The sequence below is a fragment of the Coregonus lavaretus genome (genome assembly GCF_964263955.1).
Source record: "Coregonus lavaretus genome assembly, chromosome: 10".
In the NCBI taxonomy this organism is placed as follows: domain Eukaryota; kingdom Metazoa; phylum Chordata; class Actinopteri; order Salmoniformes; family Salmonidae; genus Coregonus; species Coregonus lavaretus.
The window spans coordinates 22,647,099-22,667,331 of NC_139997.1; the positions used below are offsets into that span (position 1 = coordinate 22,647,099).

Below are 20,233 nucleotides of genomic sequence, written 5' to 3' on the forward strand. Positions count from 1 at the left end.
GGAGTGCAAGGTCTCTAACATCCACCAGCTCCATGATGTCGTCATGGAGGAGTGGAAGAGGACTCCAGTGGCAACCTGTGAAGCTCTGGTGAACTCCATGCCCAAGAGGGTTAAGGCAGTGCTGGAAAATGATGGTGGCCACACAAAATATGGACACTTTGGGCCCAATTTTGACATTTTCACTTAGGGGTGTACTCACTTTTGTTGCCAGCGGTTTAGACATTAATGGCTGTGTGTTGTGTTATTTTGAGGGGACAGCAAATTTACACTGTTATACAAGCTGTACACTCACTACTTTACATTGTAGCAAAGTGTCATTTCTTCAGTGTTGTCACATAAAAAGATATACTCAAAGATTTACAAAAATGTGAGGGGTGTACTCACTTTTGTGAGATACTGTAATTCACCAATACATTTCTTGGTAGTCAAAAAAATATTGCTATCAAGTTGTAAATCACAGCTGGCATGGTACATTGTTTGCTGCCTCCACCCCTTCGGGATGCACTGTTTCAGTTTCAATTACTCAATATTTTGACTGTAACTGATGATCACAAGTCAGTCATAACATGGCTAATAGGCTAGCGCACGTGTCAAACACAAGGCCCGCGGGCCGAATAGGACACACAAGCGAGTATAAATGAGTCAACACTTCTAGATGGTGCAATTTCGAAATTTGGTTGTGCATCAGCAGTTTTTACTTGTTATGTCAGTCACTGATAGTCAGTCTGTCATGCCCTGGCTCTGGGGACTCTTATATGTTGAGCCAGGGTGTGGAGTTTCTATGTGTTATTTTCTATGTTGTGTTCTAGTTCGTGTTTTCTATGTTGGCCAGGGTGGTTCCCAATCAGAGGCAGCTGATTCTCGTTGTCTCTGATTGGGAACCATACTTAGGCAGCCTTTTGGCACTAGTTTATTGTGGGATCTTGTTCCGGAAGGTTTGTGTATTTAACCTAGGACTTCACGTATCGTTTATTGTTTTGGTTCGTTGTGTGTACACTAATAAAAGTATGTACGCCTATCACGCTGCGCCTTGGTCCGCTTCATCATGTGTCAACGATCGTGACACAGTCAATTAGCCCATGCCAGCTAAATGTTTTTAGATTGCTAAGTTAGTTTAGCGGCCAGTTATCTAAACTTGTTATCCTGGTCGAATTACCGGCCGTCGGGCCCCTATTGATATTGTTAGTCAATCTCACTCAGATATCATATTAAAAACTGAAAACATATTTTTCCACCCTATGGCAAAATGTGTAGAATTGCAGAAATTAGCTGTAAAACAGCTCATTTTCTCCTCCGCCTCATGGCAAAATGTGTAGAATTGCATGAAATTTGTTATAAAAGTGCTAAATCTACTCTCTGCCCCCATGGCAAAATGTGTAGAATTGCAACAAACTTGCTTTAAAACTGGAACATTTTATTTTCACCCCATGGCAAAATGTGTAGAATTGCACGAAATTAACTCTAAAATGAATTTATTTTTTATCTTTGCTGTCAAGACGGGGGCCACACATTTTTTGCTCGCAATGTGGGGGAGATGGGTGTGGATACACAGACCCGCGAGCTAACTTCGGTCCCTCATGATGGGTTCAGATTTATGTGGCCCACACCCTCATCAAAGTTGCCCATCCTTGGCCTAGAGCAGGACTGCCCAACCCTGTTCCTGGAGAGCTACCGTCCTGTTTGGTTTTTGCTCCAACCCTAATCTAGCACACCTGATTGTAATAATTAGCAGGTTGATAAGATGAATCAGGTTAGTAACACCTGGGGTTGGAGCGAAAACCTACAGGAGGGTAGCTCTACAGGAACAGGGTTGGGCAACCCTGGCCTATAGTAACATAAACTAATGAAAATGCTATTATGTTCTTTAAAAAAATAAAGTATTATAACGTTACCTAAGACCTTCATAAACACAACCAAATTATTATTATTCAGATAGCATATATGAAATGTATTTATTAGACTGTTAGAATGTTGACCCGTCATTCGCTAGAAGGGGAGTCCATCAAGGCCAGTCGTATGCTAATGGCGCCGTTCGACAACGTTCTCTAGTGGATCCTTATAGGCTGAAAGGCCCGGTGGTTCTAGTGTTAAGTTCTCGAAATGACCTAGATAAAACATATCAGTGGTAACATAATAAGCACACAACACAGGATGTTTAATATAATGAACAGGTTATATAAATGTTTGAATAACTACCTTACTAACATTTGCAAATAATGGGAGTAATGATTAAATGGTGAGCAAACTGTTTGTAAATGCCTTATAAATGGTTTATTATTACTGAATGTTAATATAAAGTGATACCCTGGTTTGGGCTGTTAAATTGAACACAGGCCATATTTTGGTCTAAGCTTCAAGTTGAAGTAGTTTATTTGCTATTTGCAGATATTAAAGGTAATACATTAATTGAAATTCTTTGTTGGAGTTCGCTCACATATATTACATTACATACACAGTAAAGTTAACAGAAAACACATTACTTGTGTGTGGTAATGAATACATCGTCCAAGCAAAGTTCGTAAACATTCACTTGACTTTGCACCTCTCCCAGCGACACATCTCGGGTTTGCTAGCTAGAACTTCTAGTAGTTGATCCCAGCTTCACACAATGACAGATAGACAGACATATAAATGCAAATATCACACAAAAACACAGACATTGGATATTGCATCAATGAGTTCCCTTTTGACATTTGACAAATACATTTTCCTCACCATTTATTTTCATCGTCCTTTTCACAGCTCCCCCCAATTTCACAGACACGCCACCGCAGTACGTTGAGGCCAAGGAAGGGGGCAGCATCACCCTGAGCTGTGTGGCGTCTGGCAACCCCAAACCCTCCATCAGCTGGATCCGAGAGGGCGAGCCCGTGGGAGACAGCGACAAGTACAAGGTAGACCCCCGCGTCACCATTTCCTGTGTTTACCCCACCCACTTGGTATTCACGTATTGACAGCCCAATGAAGTCTAAGTAGTTATACTAAGCTCAGTGGGGATGGCCATGCTAGAAAGGACAACATTGGCTATATCATGCAAATTGTTGAGCAAGTCCAGGAGCGGTTCACATTATATGTGGGGATAATGTTAGAAGATAGATTACTGGTAAGCAAGACATTTGACCTGCCCCATCTGTTGTCTAGTCTATGGCTCTATTCATGGGATTGCATAGTCTGCTAGTTATCTGGAGACTTTCTATCCCATTCCATTTACAATTTTAAAGGGGAATTTCACGCTGGGGGACCCTGGGTTTGTTTTTATAATGTCCGAGGGATTTCTACATCAGTGAGATGTGTTTCACACATAATTGGCCACGAAAACTTCGCACGCTGAACGATACACCCTATGACGACTTGCGGTGTATTGGGGGGGGGGGGAGTGCGATAGCCTCTATGTTATACCGATCACACTATACATTTTTTCCAGTCTCTGAAAGTCTACAATGGCGGTGATTCCTGCTCTGGCCCCGTCCCTTTCCCAAGATGGGCTTTTTTGAAAGGGAGGTGGACACAACACATAATCCTCTTGGCAAAACTGAAAGAACTGACCAGACCGCAATGGCTTCAAGTGATTCCTCTCATCAACACAAATTCAACGATGGAGCATTTTTTAATGTTCTATTAGCTACATGGTGACATTAAACCATGCAGGTTTCAACCGGAATATAGCAAAGAGGATTCGAAACAAAGAGTTGGATTTAGCTCAGCTACAGCTGTGAGAATACATAATAAATCATTTGAAAACATTAATGTGGCAGTTGTTACCCATGTCAAAAAAACTGTACGTTATGATATTTACGCGATATGAGCCCAAATGTAAAGCAAGTGCGGCGCTAAGAGCGTTCAAATCTATGGGACAGCCCTTTTTGTGAAACCCGCAATATAGCTGTGTTCATATTTGCTCTTTGCGATGGGTATTCCTCAACCTATCAGAGTAAGATCAATGTGACATCGTATGGGAAAGTCCTAAGTGTGTTTCACGGTCATCTGACGTCTTTTGACTGAAATAAAAGGTTAAACGTTTTTCCTTCACTTCTGTCATTCAGATGTTTTCAGAGACACCAAAAAACATAGCAGGTTACAAAGTAGGGCTTCGTAGCTACGTTTTGATGTATGGGTTGTCAGTGATTCACGTTTCACCACCCCGATTTCCATGACGAGCGCTAGCTTGCTAGCTGTGTGGGAGTGCCTGACGCCGTTCGCTGAGCCGGGCGAGAGGCAGTGCTGCGCGGCATTGGCTATATTGTGCCAGCAGCAAATTTTGTGATTTATGTTGTTATTCTTTCAAGTAAAAACTACCAGAATTCAGTGGCTACAGCCCTACAATCGATAAAAACATAGCTAAGTACCAGTGAATTGAAAATGTGTCCCATCTATCTTTCTGTGCAGCTTTAAATAATAATAATAATATGCCATTTAGCAGACGCTTTTATCCAAAGCGACTTACAGTCATGCGTGCATACATTTTTGTGTATGGGTGGTCCCGGGGATCGAACCCACCACCTTGGCGTTACAAGCGCCGTGCTCTACCAGCCATTTCTCAAGCCATAGACTGGAAAAATAAGCCTTGAATGAACAGCAAAGTTGATACTGAGATTTCAAAACTTTTAAAACCATGACTAGAGAGACCCAACGAATACAGCAAAGAGCTGCTGTTTTTATGTGTAAGTTTTTGTTTAAGTTGTTATTCAGCACTGTCAACACTTCTATAAGCCATAAAATGTGCGTTCTTCCTATTTCCACTCAGCGCTACAACAAGCACTGCAGCAGTAATTAATTAGTAGGAAAGTGTATCGATAGGCTTGTGTTGTTATTATTAGCGGCTTGGGTCTTTTTTTAATATCGAGGAATATTTCACTTTCTCTGTAACAACATGAATTTGTGCATGAGGCAGAAATAATGCAGTGTGACTCGCGTTTCGCCATCAGCTGGAAGACAGTGTCCCTTTTTGGTCAGTGTCAGTGGAGGAAAGGGAGAGCGGAGGGATGTTGAGAGGCGGACCCTCAGTCTGCTGCTCTCTCCCTTGCTGAGACTGACCATCAGATGCAGGCAACATTAGCCCAGTAAAGTAAAGTGGTTTCTTGCATCAAACAACACAACAGTATATTCAGTCACCTCCTTGTCTGAAGGACAAGTGGATAAACAGGTTAATGTCGAGCCCTGCATGTTTTTTTTTTCAAAAGTCTCATGGAATGTAGGCCTACATTGAACACCACACATTGGCTGCTACTGTAGGCTGAATGATAGAACAGCTATTTCCATGTTAAAATGTTATGGGATGCCATCAGCTGGAAGACTGTGTCCCCTTTTCTCAGCAGAGGGAAGGAGGGCAGAGGGACGGTGATTTGGGTGAGAGGCAGCCTCACCGCTGCTCGGTCCCTCCCCTCATACTGACAATCAGATGCAGGCCATCAGTCCAGTAGAAAAAAAGAGCAAATTATTATGCTCACTTAGCTGTGCCTCACAAGGAATACAACAAATGACTCATTACCAGTGTGATCATATACCAATTGTAAAAAATATATATAATTTCAAAATTATCTGAGAAGAACAACATTGGCAGGGCAATTCAAGCATAGACAATATGCAGTCATAATGTATTGGGCCTATAGCCTACTGCACAAACGTCATTGCTGCAGAACTGTTTTTAATTGGTTAATGTTGCATAGGCTTTTTTTATACATGTTTTAAAAATACCTGAGTGGTAGACCTCGGCTTGCACCACTGGCCTAGGGGTAGGGAGCAAGCCAATGGGTCAATTTGGAATGGGGCAACATTGTATCAAAAGGTCATAGGTGAAAGACTAGGAAGCCATGGGTGGTTGAAGCAGAACCAGCTACACATGAAACACTCATGCCTGATTCAATAATCCTATATATCAGGGGTCGGCAAATACACTTTTTGTGATTTTAGTTTTTGGTTTAAAAATATACAGTACCAGTCAAAAGTTTGAACACACCAACTCATTCCATGGTTTTTCTTTATTTTTACATAAAAACTATGCAATAACACATATGGAATCATGTAGTAACCAAAAAAGTGTTAAACAAATCAAAATATATTTTAGATTTTAGATTCTTCAAAGTAGCCACTCTTTACCTTGATGACAGCTTTGCACACTCTTGTCATTCTCTCAACCAGCTTCATGAGGAATGCTATTCCGACAGTCTTGAAGGAGTTCCCACATATGCTGAGCACTTGTTGGCTGCTTTTCCTTCACTCTGCGGTCCAACTCATCCCAAACCATCTCAATTGGGTTGAGGTCGGGGGATTGTGGAGGCCAGGTCATCTGATGCAGCACTCCATCACTCTCCTTCTTGGTCAAATAGCCCTTACACAGCCTGGAGGTGGGTTTTGGGTCATTGTCCTGTTGACAAACAAATTATAGTCCCACTAAGCGCAAACCAGATGGGATGGCGTATCGCTGCAGAATGCAGGTTAAGTGTGCCTTGAATTCTAAATAAATAACAGACAGTGTCACCAGCAAAGCACCCCGACACCATCACACCACCTCCTCCATGCTTCATGGTGGGAACCACACATGCGGAGATCATCCGTTCACCTACTCTGCTTCTCACAAAGACACGGCAGTTGGAACCAAAAATCTCACATTTGGACTCATCAGACCAAAGGACAGATTTCCACCGGTCTAATGTCCATTGCTTGTGTTTCTTGGCCCAAGAAACTCTCTTCTTCTTATTGGTGTCCTTTAGTAGTGGTTTCTTTGCAGCAATTTTCACACAGTCTCCTCTGAACGGTTGATGTTGAGATGTGTCTGTTACTTGAACTCTGAAGCATTTATTTGGCCTGCAATCTGAGGTGCAGTTAACTCTAAAGAACTTATCCACCGCAGCAGAGGTAACTCTGGGTCTTCCTTTCCTGTGGCGGTCCTCATGAGAGCCAGTTTCATCATAGCGCTTGATGGTTTTTGCGACTGCACAAAGTTCTTGAAATTTTCCGGATTGACTGACCTTCATGTCTTAGAGGAATGATGGACTGTCATTTTTCTTTGCTTATTTGAGCTGTTCTTGCCATAATATGGACTTGGTCTTTTACCAAATAGGGCTATCTTCTGTATACCACCACTACCTTGTCACAACACAACTGATTGGCTCAAACACATTAAGAAGGAAAGAAATTCCACAAGGCACACCTGTTAATTGAAATGCATTCCAGGTGACTACCTCATGAAGCTGGTTGAGAGAATGCCAAGAGTGTGCAAAGCTGTCATCAAGGCAAAGGGTGGCTATTTGAAGAATCTCAAATGTAAAATATATTTTGATTTTTTAAACACTTTTTTTGGTTACTACATGATTCCATGTGTGTTCTTCATAGTTTTGATGTCTTCACTATTATTCTACAATTTAGAAAATAGTTAAAATAAAGAAAAACCCTTGAATGAGTTGGTGTGTCCAAACCTTTGACTGGTAGTGTATATATTTATATGTTACTGCTCAACTAAAACAATCTCAGTCTACCAACTGCCTAATGACCAAACAATTGACCAGTAGACCTCTTGGGGTCAGCCCAAGCTAATTTCCTGCAATTATATGCAATTTGCCATGGCTAATACTGTGTTCTTTTGCTCAAACATAATAAGAAAATATATAGTGATAAATTCATTGTTTTTGGAATTTTCAATTCTCCCTGACTTTCTAGCTTTTATTTTGGCGATTGTTAGTTATAAGAAAATAAATAGGTCCATTATCTGACCATATCATCCTGATTCCTGCTTAAAGGCAAAAACTCAAACAGGAAGTACCAGTGAAGTACTACTCCGGTGTAGAAGATGCTAAGATACAGGACTGCGTCGCTAGCACAGACTGGAATATATTCCGGGATTCATCCGATTTTTCCGATAACATTGAGGAGTTTACCACATCAGTCATCAGTTTCATTAATAAGTGCATCGACGACGCCGTCCCCACAGTGACCGTACGTGCATATCCCAACTAAAGCCATGGATTACAGGTAACATCCGCACTGAGCTAAAGGCTAGAGCTGCCGCTTTCAAGGAGCGGGACACTAATCCAGGCGCTTATAAGAAATCCCACTACGACCTCCGATGAGCCATCAAACAGGCAAAGCGTCAATACAGGACCAATATCGAATCCTACTACTCCGGCTGTATGTGGCAGGGCATGCAAACTATTATAGATTACAAAGGGAAAACCAGCCATGAGTTGCCCAGTGACGCAAGCCTACCAGACGAGCTAAATGCCTTCTATGCTCGCTTTGAGGCAAGCAACACTGAACCATGCATGAGAGCACCAGCAGTTCCAGTCTCCGTAGCCAATGTGAGTAGGACCTTTAAACAGGTTAACATTCACAAGGCCGCAGGGTCAGACGGATTACCAGGAAGCGTATTAAGAGCCTGCGCTGAACATGTGGCAGGTGTATTCACAGACATTTTCAACCTCTCCCTGACCAAGTCTGCAATACCTAATATTTCAAGCAGACCACCATAGTCCCTGTGCCCAAGAACGCCAATGTAACCTGTCTAAATGACTATCGCCCTGTAGCACTTAGATCTGTAGCCATTAAATGCTTTGAAAGGCTGGTCATGGCTCGCATCAACACCATCATCCAAGACACCCTGGAGCCACTCCAATTCGCAAACCGCCCCAACAGATCCACATATGATGCAATCTCTATTGCACTCCACACTGCCCTCTCCCACCTAGACAAGAGGAACACCTATGTGAGAATGCTGTTCATTGACTACAGCTCAGCGTTCAACACCATAGTGCCCCTCATGCACATTACTAAGCTCAGGACCCTGGGACTGAACACCTCCCTTTGCAACTGGATCCAGGACTTCCTGATGGGTGAAGGTAGGCAACAACACATCCGCCACGTTGACCCTCAACACGGGAGCCCCTCAGGGGTGCGCTTAGTCCCCTCCTGTACTCCCTGTAAACTCACGACTGCGTGGCCATGCACGACTCCAACACCATCATTAAGTTTGCTGACGACACGAAGATGGTAGGTCTGACCACTGACGACAATGAGACCGCCTATAGAAAAGTCAGTGACCTGGCAGTATGGTGCCAGGACAACAACCTCTCCCTCAACGTCAGCAAGACAAAGGAGCTGATCGTGGAACATGCTAAAGTATTCATCCCCCTTGGCGTTTTTTCCTATTTTGTTGCATTACAACCTGTAAAAAATTACATGTAATGGACATACAGTGGGGAGAACAAGTATTTGATACACTGCCAATTTTGCAGGTTTTCCTACTTACAAAGCATGTAGAGGTCTGTAATTTTTATCATAGGTACACTTCAACTGTGAGAGACGGAATCTAAAACAAAAATCCAGAAAATCACATTGTATGATTTTTAAGTAATGAATTTGCATTTTATTGGCAAAATCGGCAGTGTATCAAATACTTGTTCTCCCCACTGTATACAAAATAGTCCAAATTGGTGAAGTGAAATGAAAAAAATTACTTCTTTCAAAAAAATAAATAACGGAAAGGTGGTGTGTGCATATGTATTCACCCACTTTGCTATGAAGCCCCTAAATAAGATCTGGTGCAACCAATTACCTTCAGAAGTCACATAATTACTTAAATAATGTCCACCTGTGTGCAATCTAAGTGTCACATGATATCAGTATATATACACCTGTTCTGAAAGGACCCAGAGTCTGCAACACCACTAAGCAAGGGGCACCACCAAGCAAGCGGCACCATGAAGACCAAGGAGCTCTCCAAACAGGTCAGGGACAAAGTTGTAGAGAAGTACAGATCAGGGTTGGGTTAAAAAAAATATCAGAAACTTTGAACATCCCACAGAGCACCATCAAATCCATTATTAAAAAATGGAAAGAATATGGCACCACAACAAACCTGCCAAGAGAGGGCCGCCCACCAAAACTCATGGACCAGGCAAGGAGGGACATTAATCAGAGAGGCAACAAAGACACCAAAGATAACCCTGAAGGAGCTGCAAAGCTCCACAGCGGAGATTGGAGTATCTGTCCATAGGACCACTTTAAGCCGTACACTCCACAGAGCTGGGCTTTACGGAAGACTGGTCAGAAAAAAGCCATTGCTTAAAGAAAAAAATAAGCAAACACGTTTGGTGTTCGCCAAAAGTCATGTGGGAGACTCCCCAAACATATGGAAGAAGGTACTCTTGTCAGATGAGACTAAAATTGAGCTTTTTGGCCATCAAGGGAAACGCTATGTCTGGCGCAAACCCAACACCTCTCATCATCCCGAGAACACCATCCCCACAGTGAAGCATGGTGGTGGCAGCATCATGCTGTGGGGATGTTTTTCATCGGCAGGAACTGGGAAACTGGTCAGAATTGAAGGAATGATGGATAGCGCTAAATACAGCGAAATTCTTGAGGGAAACCTGTTTCAGTCTTCCAGAGATGTGAGACTGGGACGGAGGTTTACCTTCCAGCAGGACAATGACCCTAAGCATACTACTAAAGCAACACTTGAGTGGTTTAAGGGGAAACATTTCAATGTCTTGGAATGGCCTAGTCAAAGCCCAGACCTCAATCCAATTGAGAATCTGTGGAATGACTTAAAGATTGCTGTACACCAGCGGAACCCATCCAACTTGAAGGAGCTGGAGCAGTTTTGCGTTGTAGAATGGCTAGAAATCCCAGTGGCTAGATGTGCCAATCTTATAGAGACTTGCAGCTGTAATTGCTGCAAAAGGTGGGTCTACAAAGTATTTACTTTGGGGGGGTGAATAGTTATGCACGCTCAAGTTCTCAGTTTTTTTGTCTTATTTCTTATTTGTTTCACAATAAAACATATTTTGCATCTTCAAAGTGGTAGGGATGTTGTGTAAATCAAATGATACAAACCCCCAAAAAATCAATTTTAATTCCAGGTTGTAAGGCAACAAAATAGGAAAAATGCCAAGGGGGGTGAATACTTTCACAAGCCACTGTAGTGGAGCTGGTCTAGAGCTTCAATTTCCTCAGTGTCCACATCACTAAGGAATTAATATGGTCCACACACACCAACACAGTCGTGAATAAAGGCACGACAACGCTTCTTCCCCCTCAGTAGCTGAAAATATTTGGCATGGGCCCTCAGATCTTCAATAAGTTCTACAGCTGCACTATTGATAGCATCTTGACTGGCTGCATCACCTCTTGGTATGGCAACTGATTGGCATCCGACCGCAAGGCACTACAGAGGGTAGTGCATATGGCCCAGTACATCACTCGGGCCGAGCTCATTACCATCCAGGACCTCTATACCAGGCGGTGTCAGAGGAAGGCCGTAAAAATAGTCAGACTCCAGCCACCCAAGTCACAGACTGTTCTCTCTGCTACCGCACGGCAAACGGTACTGATGCACCAAGTCTGGAACCAACAGGATCCTGAACAGTTTCTACCTCCAAGCCATAAGACTACTAAATAGTTAACCACATAGCTACCAGAACTATCTACATTGACCCTTTTTTGACCTTCTTTTATTCCTTTTCAATATGATATCTGAGTGAGAGTGACTAACAAAATCAATGGGGGCCCTCCGGTCGGTAATTTGACCATGATTACTACAAGTTTAGATAGCTGGCTAGACTAACTTACCAATCTAAAAACAAAATGCTGACATGGGCTAATTGAATGACTGTCGGTGACTGACATAAGAAGAGAAAAACTGCTGATGATAATTTTTTGAAATTGCACCTTCTACTATTCTAACTGTCAACATTAAGTTGAGACCCTGAATGAGTTCCTACATTTTAAAGTTTTTGGAAATTGATCCACGAGCCTACAAAAGGGGGGCAGCGGGCCACCAGTTGCCCATCCCTGGTTTAAACAAAATTGGGATAGTTAACGTTAGGTAAAAATCCCTAACCGATAAACTTTTTTTTTTCCCTTACAAAATTTAAATCACTGTGCAGTTATCACAAAACTACCACTAACAGGTTCCGATCATCATCATCATAAAGGGAAAGCCAATTTATGTGCTACTTTATTAACCGGAGCTGTAATGCACAAGGGAGAGAGAAGCAATGCAGCAGCTCAAGCAGGGAGTGGCTGTGCGTCTGTGAGTGACAAGCAGTGGAGTGAAGTACTTAAGTTGTTTTTTGGGGTATCTGTACTTTTTACTTTTACGTCACTACATTCCTAAAGAAAATAATGTACTTTTTACTCCATACATTTTTCATGACACATTTTGAATGCTTAGCAGGACAGGAAAATTGTCAAATTTAGCACTTATCAAGAGAACATCCCTGGTCAACAGAAACAAGCTACACGTGCCACTCCCATGAAAAACAAAAGCAGCAACATAAATTAAACAATTGTCTATTTCTCTCCGCGGGAAGCGCGATGTAGACCATTTGCATTGTGTATTCACGTGGAATTTTATGCATTTTTCTTATCGTTTTAATGGAACTCCCCCCTCACTTTTTCTATGGTGTCCTCTCCCTCCCCAGGTGGCTGATGGGAGTCTGACGGTGCTGTCGGTCAGCCGCAAGGACAGAGGGGCGTACACCTGCCGAGCCTACAGCATCCAGGGGGAGGTGGTTCACACCACACGCCTGCTTGTCCAAGGTAGCCCTGTCACAACTCAACATCTGTGAGTGAGTGAGTGAGTGAGTGAGTGAGTGAGTGAGTGAGTGAGTGAGTGAGTGAGTGAGTGAGTGAGTGAGTGAGTGAGTGAGTGAGTGAGTGAGTGAGTGAGTGAGTGAGTGAGTGAGTGCATGTGTATATGTGTACATGTGTGCAGCAGTAAAGAGTTGTGTGTCTTTGTGTTCGTTTTCTGCAGGGTGAATGTTTTAGTAGGCAGGTGTATATATGTGTGTGTGTGTGTATATGTATGTGCACATGTATAGGTGTGTGTGTGTGTGTGTGTGTGTGTGTGTGTGTGTGTGTGCCTATGAGGTCTACGACTATAGAAAAATAGTCAGGCAATAATTAACAGACATGCCAGGTCCAAAAACTGCCCTTTGTACATACAGTCTAGTCTAGCCCCTTTGGTGTTGGTAGATCTAATGGAGCTGGGTAGGTGGAAGCAACAGGGTGGAAGCTCACCTAAACACATTAGAAGGTTAGATGGAGTCATCACTAAAGATGGAATACATTTTCCTTTCTGTCACGGCAAATACTGAGTTCAGACCTTACTAATTTTTTAGATAACAAAAAAATTAAAAATACTGGGGTACCGGTACAGAGTCAATGTGCGGGGGCACAGGTTAGACGAGATAATTGAGGTACATGTAGGTAGAGTTAAAGTGACTATGCATTGATAATAAACAGAGAGTAGCAGCAGCGTAAAATAGGGGGTGAGGGGGTGGGGGGGGACAATGCAAATAGTCCGGGTAGCCATTTGATTAGCTGTTTAGGAGTCTTATGGCTTGGGGGTAGAAGCTGTTAAGAAGCCTTTTGGACCTAGACTTGGCGCTCCGGTACCGCTTGCCGTGCGGTAGCAGAGAGAACAGTCTATGACTAGGGTGGCTGGAGTCTTTGACAATTTTTAGGGCCTTCCTCTGACACCGCCTAATATAGAGGTCCTGGATGGCAGGAAGCTTGGCCCTAGTCATGTACTGGGCCGTACGCACTACCCTCTGTAGTGCCTTGCGGTCGGAGGCCGAGCAGTTGCCATACCAGGCGGTGATGCAACCAATCAGGATGCTCTCGATGGTGCAGCTGTAGAACTTTTTGAGGATATGAGGACCCATGCCAAATCTTTTCAGTCTCCTGAGGGGGAATAGGCTTTGTCGAGCCCTCTTCATGACTGTCTTGGTGTGTTTGGACCATGATAGTTTTGTTGGTGATGTGGACACCAGGGAACTTGAAGCTCTCAACCTGCTCCACTACAGCCCTGTCGATGAGAATGGGGGCGTGCTCGGTATCAAGAGAACATCCCTGGTCATCCCTACTGCCTCTGATCTGGTGGACTCACTAAACACAAACACTTCGTTTGTAAATGATGTCTGAGTGTTGGAGTGTGCCCCTGGCTATCCGTAAATGTAAAAAAAATGACAATAATTGTGCGTCTTATACTTTTACTTTGACTTATACTTAAGTATATTTTTGCACTTACATTTACTTTTGATACTTAAGTATATTTAAAACCAAATATTTGTAGACTTTTACTCAAGTAGTATTTTACTGTGTGACTTTCACTTTGACAAATATTGTTTCCATTTGGACCTTTGTCGGTTTCTCTGTTGGTGCGTGTTTAAAAAGTGGTGGCTTTTGATTGGCAGATGACCCTGGGGGTAGGGATTATGATAATTCAGTATCCCTGTTGGTAAGCCACTGAATCCGATCGTCACCAGATCAACTAAGTAAATCTGCAGCGGGCAGTGTTTCCAGCTGTACCCCTGCTACACACGCGCACACACGGACACACACACATCACGCATACACACACACGCACACACACCACACACACACTGGGTTTCCAGATAAAAACCCTCCCCCTGTTAGAGGCTCAGGCCCTGGGCTCTGGATCAGAACTACCATATTGGGCTGCCAGTCAATATCACCAAGCTGGCTAAAGGAGGAGGATGGACTCTGTGGTTGTGTGAGTGGGTGGGTGTGTTTGTGTGTCTTCTGTTATGCGATCAGCTCAAAATTGTGTGTGCGCATCTGCTAAATGATTCAAATGTGTGAGTATCACTGCATCGCAGTGCTAGCTGTGCCACTAGAGATCCTGGTTCGAGTCCAGGCTCTGTCGTAGCCTGCCGCGACATGGAGACCCTTGGGGCGGCGTACAATTGGCCCAGCGTCGTCCAGGTTAGGGGAGGGTTTGGCCAGCAGAGATGTTCTTGTCCCATCGCGCACTAGCGACTCCTGTGGCGGGCCGGACACAGTGCACGCTGACACGGTCGCCAGGTGTACGGCGTTTCCTCCGACACATTGGTGCGGCTGGCTTCCGGGTTAAGCGGGCAGTGTCAAGAAGCAGTGCGGCTCGGTAGGGTTATGTTTCGGAGGACGCACAGCTCTCGACCTTCGCCTCTCCCCTGTCCGTAGGGAGTTGCAGCGATAGGACAAGACTGTAACTACCAATTGGATACCACGAAATTGGGGAGAAAAAGGGGTAAGTATGTTTGTGTGCGCACGTTATGACGTGTATACGAGGATTTCCCACCATTGGTGCAGAAATTAGCTGATATGACTGATGTCATAGACTGAAAAAGAGAAAGATGGCCCATCTTTCTTTCTTTCCTTACTCGCCACTGTTGCACCAAAGCTCACTTACACCACCTCCCAACCGCTTACACATGTTAACATACATATGTCCTTACTTGTAGGTACATACCCCTGTACATACCCCATTTATTCCTCACAATGACATAGAGCACATCTCTCTCCCTATACCTAGTCATTCCCAAACAAAAGCATTCCCAGAACGTTCCTGTTGGGTTAACAGTGGAGCGGCAGTCTCCTCCTCTCATTGCAGGCCTTTCAACAGAGACAAGGATGCCGCTAAGGACGGCAGGCAACAGTTAAGCACATTAGACTGTGGAGAGGAACTGGAGGGACATGAAAAGAGTAGGAAATAAATCTATCTGCACTTATGTAATCCACGCAGACCCAGACTTGTACTTGTTTACTTTGCATTGTAGTGCATTTTTTAATGTTTTTTTTTCAGGGCTGGCACTGTAATGGTGATGGATGGTGTCGCTTCCGTCTCATCTGTTTTGTCTATTTTCCATGTTTTCCAATATTTTAATATTTAATGGATGAAATGCATGGAGACTATCCGAATTGTTGATGAACACTACCGGTCAAAAGTTTTAGAACACCTACTCATTCAAGGGTTTTTCTTTATTTTTACTATTTTCTACATTGTAGAATAATATTGAAGACATGAAAACTATGAAATAACACAAATGGAATCATGTAGTAACCAAAAAAGTGTTAAACAAATCAAAATATATGTTATATTTCAGATTCTTCAAATAGCCACCCTTTGCCTTGATGATGTGGTCCTCTGTAGCTCAGCTGGTAGAGCACGGCGCTTGTAACGCCAGGGTAGTGGGTTCGATCCCCGGGACCACCCATATACAAAGATGTATGCACGCATGACTGTAAGTCGCTTTGGATAAAAGCGTCTGCTAAATGGCATATTATTATGACAGCTTGGCACACTCTTGGCATTCTCTCAACCAGCTTCACCTGGAATGCTTTTCCAACAGTCTTGAAGGAGTTCCCACATATGCTGAACACTTGTTGGCTGCTTTTCCTTCACTCTGCCGTCCGACTGATCCCAAAACATCTCAATTTGGTTGAGGTCGGGGGATTGTGGAGGCCAGGTCATCTGATGCAGCACTCCATCACTCTCCTTCTTGGTAAAATAGCCCTTACACAGCCTGGAGATGTGTTGGGTCATTGTCCTGTTGAAAAACAAATGATAGTTCCACGAAGCCCAAATCAGATGTGATGGTGTATCGCTGCAGAATGCTGTGGTAGCCATGCTGGTTAAGTGTGCCTTGAATTCTAAATAAATCACAGACAGTGTCACCAGCAAAGCACCCCCACACCATAACACCTCCATGCTTTACGGTGGGAAATACACATGCAGAGATCATCCGTTCACCCACACCGCATCTCACAAAAACATGGCGGTTGGAACCAAAAATCTCAAATTTGGACTCCAGACCAAAGGACATATTTCCACCAGTCTAATGTCTATTGCTCGTGTTTCTTGGTGCAAGCAAGTCTCTTCTTCTTATTGGTGTCCTTTAGGAGTGGTTTCTTTGCAGCAATTTGACCATGAAGGCCTGATTCACACAGTCTCCTCTGAACAGTTGATGTTGAGATGTGTCTGTTACTTGAACTCTGTGAAGAATTTATTTGGCCTGCAATTTCTGAGGCTGGTAACTCTAATGAACTTATCCTCTGCAGCAGAGGTAACTCTGGGTCTTCCATTCCAGTGGCGGTCCTGATGAGAGCCAGTTTCATCATAGCGCTTGATGGTTTTTGCGACTGCACTTGAAGAAACTTTCAAAGTTATTGAACTTTTCCGGATTGACTGACCTTCATGTCTTAAAGTAATGATGGACTGTCATTTTTCTTTGCTTATTTGAGCTGTTCTTGCCATAATATGGACTTGGTCTTTTACCAAATAGGGCTATCTTCTGCATACCACCCCTACCTTGTCACAACACAACTGATTGGCTCAAACGCATTAAGATGGAAAGAAATTCCACAAATTAACTTTTAAGAAGGCACACCGGTTAATTTAAATGCATTCCAGGTGACTACCTCATGAAGCTGGTTGAGAGAATGCCAAGAGTGTGCAAAGCTGTCATCAAGACAAAGGGTGGCTATTTGAAGAATCTCAAATATAAAATATATTTTGATTTGTTATTTCATAGTTTTGATGTCTTCACTATTATTCTACAATGTAGAAAATAATAAAAATAAAGAAAAACCCTTGAATGAGTAGGTGTTCTAAAACTTTTGTAGTGTAACTAATTGGAGGGGCCACAATGTTTGCCCGCGCTACAGACGGCTATATCTGTCCCCTAATACAGGACTTGTAAAGGCCCAACGCACTACTTTTAGGAAAAAGTAAATATTTCCCCCCCCAGGCAATGACAACAGCTACCAGCTGCCAAGAGGGCATAACAACAAAAGGTCCATATTCGGGCAGGGTAGGAAGCAAGAGTGAGACAGATGCTTTGATCGCCGCTGCTCGTTTCCATAACGCTGCTGCTGTGCTGGTCATGTGATGAACTATCGTTCCTACGTGCAACGAAGGAGTCTGATATGAGACGTGACAAGATTGCCCAGGAATCATGCTCTATTGCAATGCTCATGGCAATGATAATCATGTTGTAGTCTGCCCTCTATTTTGTTACATGTTAACATTACATGTCAAACCAAGTATGTCTAGGAGGTCTGTGGAGCCTACTTTGTTTGTATATTTGTTTTTGTTTTTGTTTTTTAACCACACCAGACAAGTTCCCTCACGGGAAAATAAAGACAGGGTTGGTCAGTCAACCCTACTGGGAGAGCTACTGGGGGTAATTAATAGATATTGTGGTTGCAAAATAAAATAAAACAGCGGGAGCATTCATCAGTTTGCAGGTATTCTTCATTAGTTTAGTTTTGGTACTGTAGGTCTGGATGTGCGTACACTGCTTTTGAGCTACTGTGTGTGCAGGCTTTTGCTCCAGCCCTGCTGTAAGACCTCTGATTCTGTTTGTCAGCTGCTCCTCAGGACCTTAATTAGCTGAATCATGTGTGTCAACATGATCTCTGCTCCACCTGCCTTAATGAACTCCTTGCATGGTGGTGGTGTGTGAGACTCTATCTGTGTTTGTCACCACTGTGTGTGTCCACTGTGTCTGTGTTTATCTCCACTGTGTGTGCGCGCAGGTGCGGGTGCACGTCCACTGTGTGTGTGTTCACTGTGTGTATACTCTCCTCATGGCCCCTGCACCATGGGCAGGGTAATCCTTCCTCCTCTACAGCCTGTGTGCCATTATGATGTGACATGGTCAGGTCGGAAGTTGTGATATCTGTGGGAAGCCTCCACATTCTCGCTCACACACACACACACACACACACTGACCCACGTCCCCTGTGGTCATCTTATGTCATATTTTGCCCAAGCTTAACACAGAGATTGCACTAGCATTAGCTAGTGTTGCACGGTATACCAAAACTTCTGTACTTTTTCGATACTAAAACATACAAAACTGTTTGGTACTATAATTGTTGTTACTCTCTGAACTTCTGTCAAATATGGCTCACGTTTTATACTGATTGAGGATCAAGTCAATCTATCTACGCAACCGATGTCCCCTTTATTCGCCAAGCGCACCGTGCATACCTCTTGCCTGCTTCACTTACTCATTGCTATAGCTTGCTCCCCACTCATGCTGCACAGAAGTTAACACACTTGAATAATGCAACACGGCATGTAGAAAGGTTGAAACTGTTCATTACTGTTTGCAAAACAATGTCCATACAGGCTAGAACACTGTACAATGTAAAAAGATACAGGTAACTTCCAGCTTTGTAAGCTAACTTTCCTTGCTAGCTAACAGCTGAACATCAATTCACCAAATTGTCACCACTTAATTGTCTCTCCCTCGAACTGACTGTGTATGCGTGTGCCTCGTGAATTACGTCATTACTGGGTCTTAAAGAGACAGCGCACAATAAGAGATTGCTACTTCTATGCAAATGTTGTTGATCAGTACAATAAAATCAGTCCCAAATGGAAGGGAAAGAGATTGTTTGTTTGTTTGTTTGGCATCTGTAGCCCCATGAAATCAGCCAAATCAACCTCAATAACTCAATGGATGCACACACTCCTATTGAATATGCATTCACCTGTATTGTGAATAGGCCTAGGCTACATCTTGATTAACTCAGTTTTTCAATAGAGATTTACCGTTCAAATAAATTACCATTATGTTGTTACGTAGTTATATTGGTAAAAACAAAGTCAAATTGATTGTATGATTGTATAATTGATTTATTAATTCATACATGGCTGTCTCTGAAAAATTTATGATATTGAACTCAAAAGATGCCCAACGATTGAACAGAGCAGTAGCTGAGTTTATATGTCTGGATCAAGTGCCATTCTGTGACTTTGGCTAATACGCGTTCTTATTTTTGCTGTGGTATTGCTTTGGTACCGAGTATCGTGATGGTATCGTGATACTATACCTAGTATCGGTATTAAGATCCTGGCGCCGACGAAGATGGCGACCTCGCGACTAGCTCTTCGGAAACTTTGCAGTATTTTGTTTTTTTATGTATTATCTTTTACATTATTAGCTCAGAAAGTGTTTTGTATCATTACATACTGTCACGATCGTCGGGTACAGAGGACCAAGGCGCAGCGTGGAAGGTGAACATATTTATTAATTTGAATGATAACACGAACAAAAACAACAAACGATAACGTGACGTCCAAAGGTGCAAAACACAAACCTACACAGGAACAAGATCCCACAAACACTGTGGGAAAACTGGCTGCTTAAGTATGGTTCCCAATCAGAGACAACAAGCAACAGCTGTACTCGTTGCCTCTGATTGAGAACCACACTGGCCAACATAGAAACACAATACTAGAATGAACACGAATGAAAACTCACACCCTGGCTCAACATACTAGAGTCCCCCGAGCCAGGGCGTGACAGTACCCCCCCCCCCCAAAGGCGCGGACTCCGGCCGCGCCAACCAAACACCACAGGGGAGGGACCGGGTGGGCACTCCGCCTTGGCGGCGGATCCGGCTCCGGACCTGATCCCCACTCCCTCTCCAACCCCCC

General features: G+C 43.3%; 1 protein-coding gene across 1 annotated transcript in view; it reads left to right on the top strand.

The window, feature by feature from the left end:
* Positions 1-20,233, top strand: part of LOC311135932 (protein turtle homolog B-like) — a gene marked incomplete at both ends in the record, with an annotated part of 216,471 nt that overhangs the window by 112,891 nt on the left and 83,347 nt on the right. Inside the window, 2 exons of the mRNA XM_084169964.1 lie at positions 2,743-2,894; positions 12,420-12,537. Coding sequence (XP_084026090.1) covers positions 2,743-2,894; positions 12,420-12,537 — 270 coding nt within the window. The remainder of the gene's footprint in view (positions 1-2,742; positions 2,895-12,419; positions 12,538-20,233) is intronic.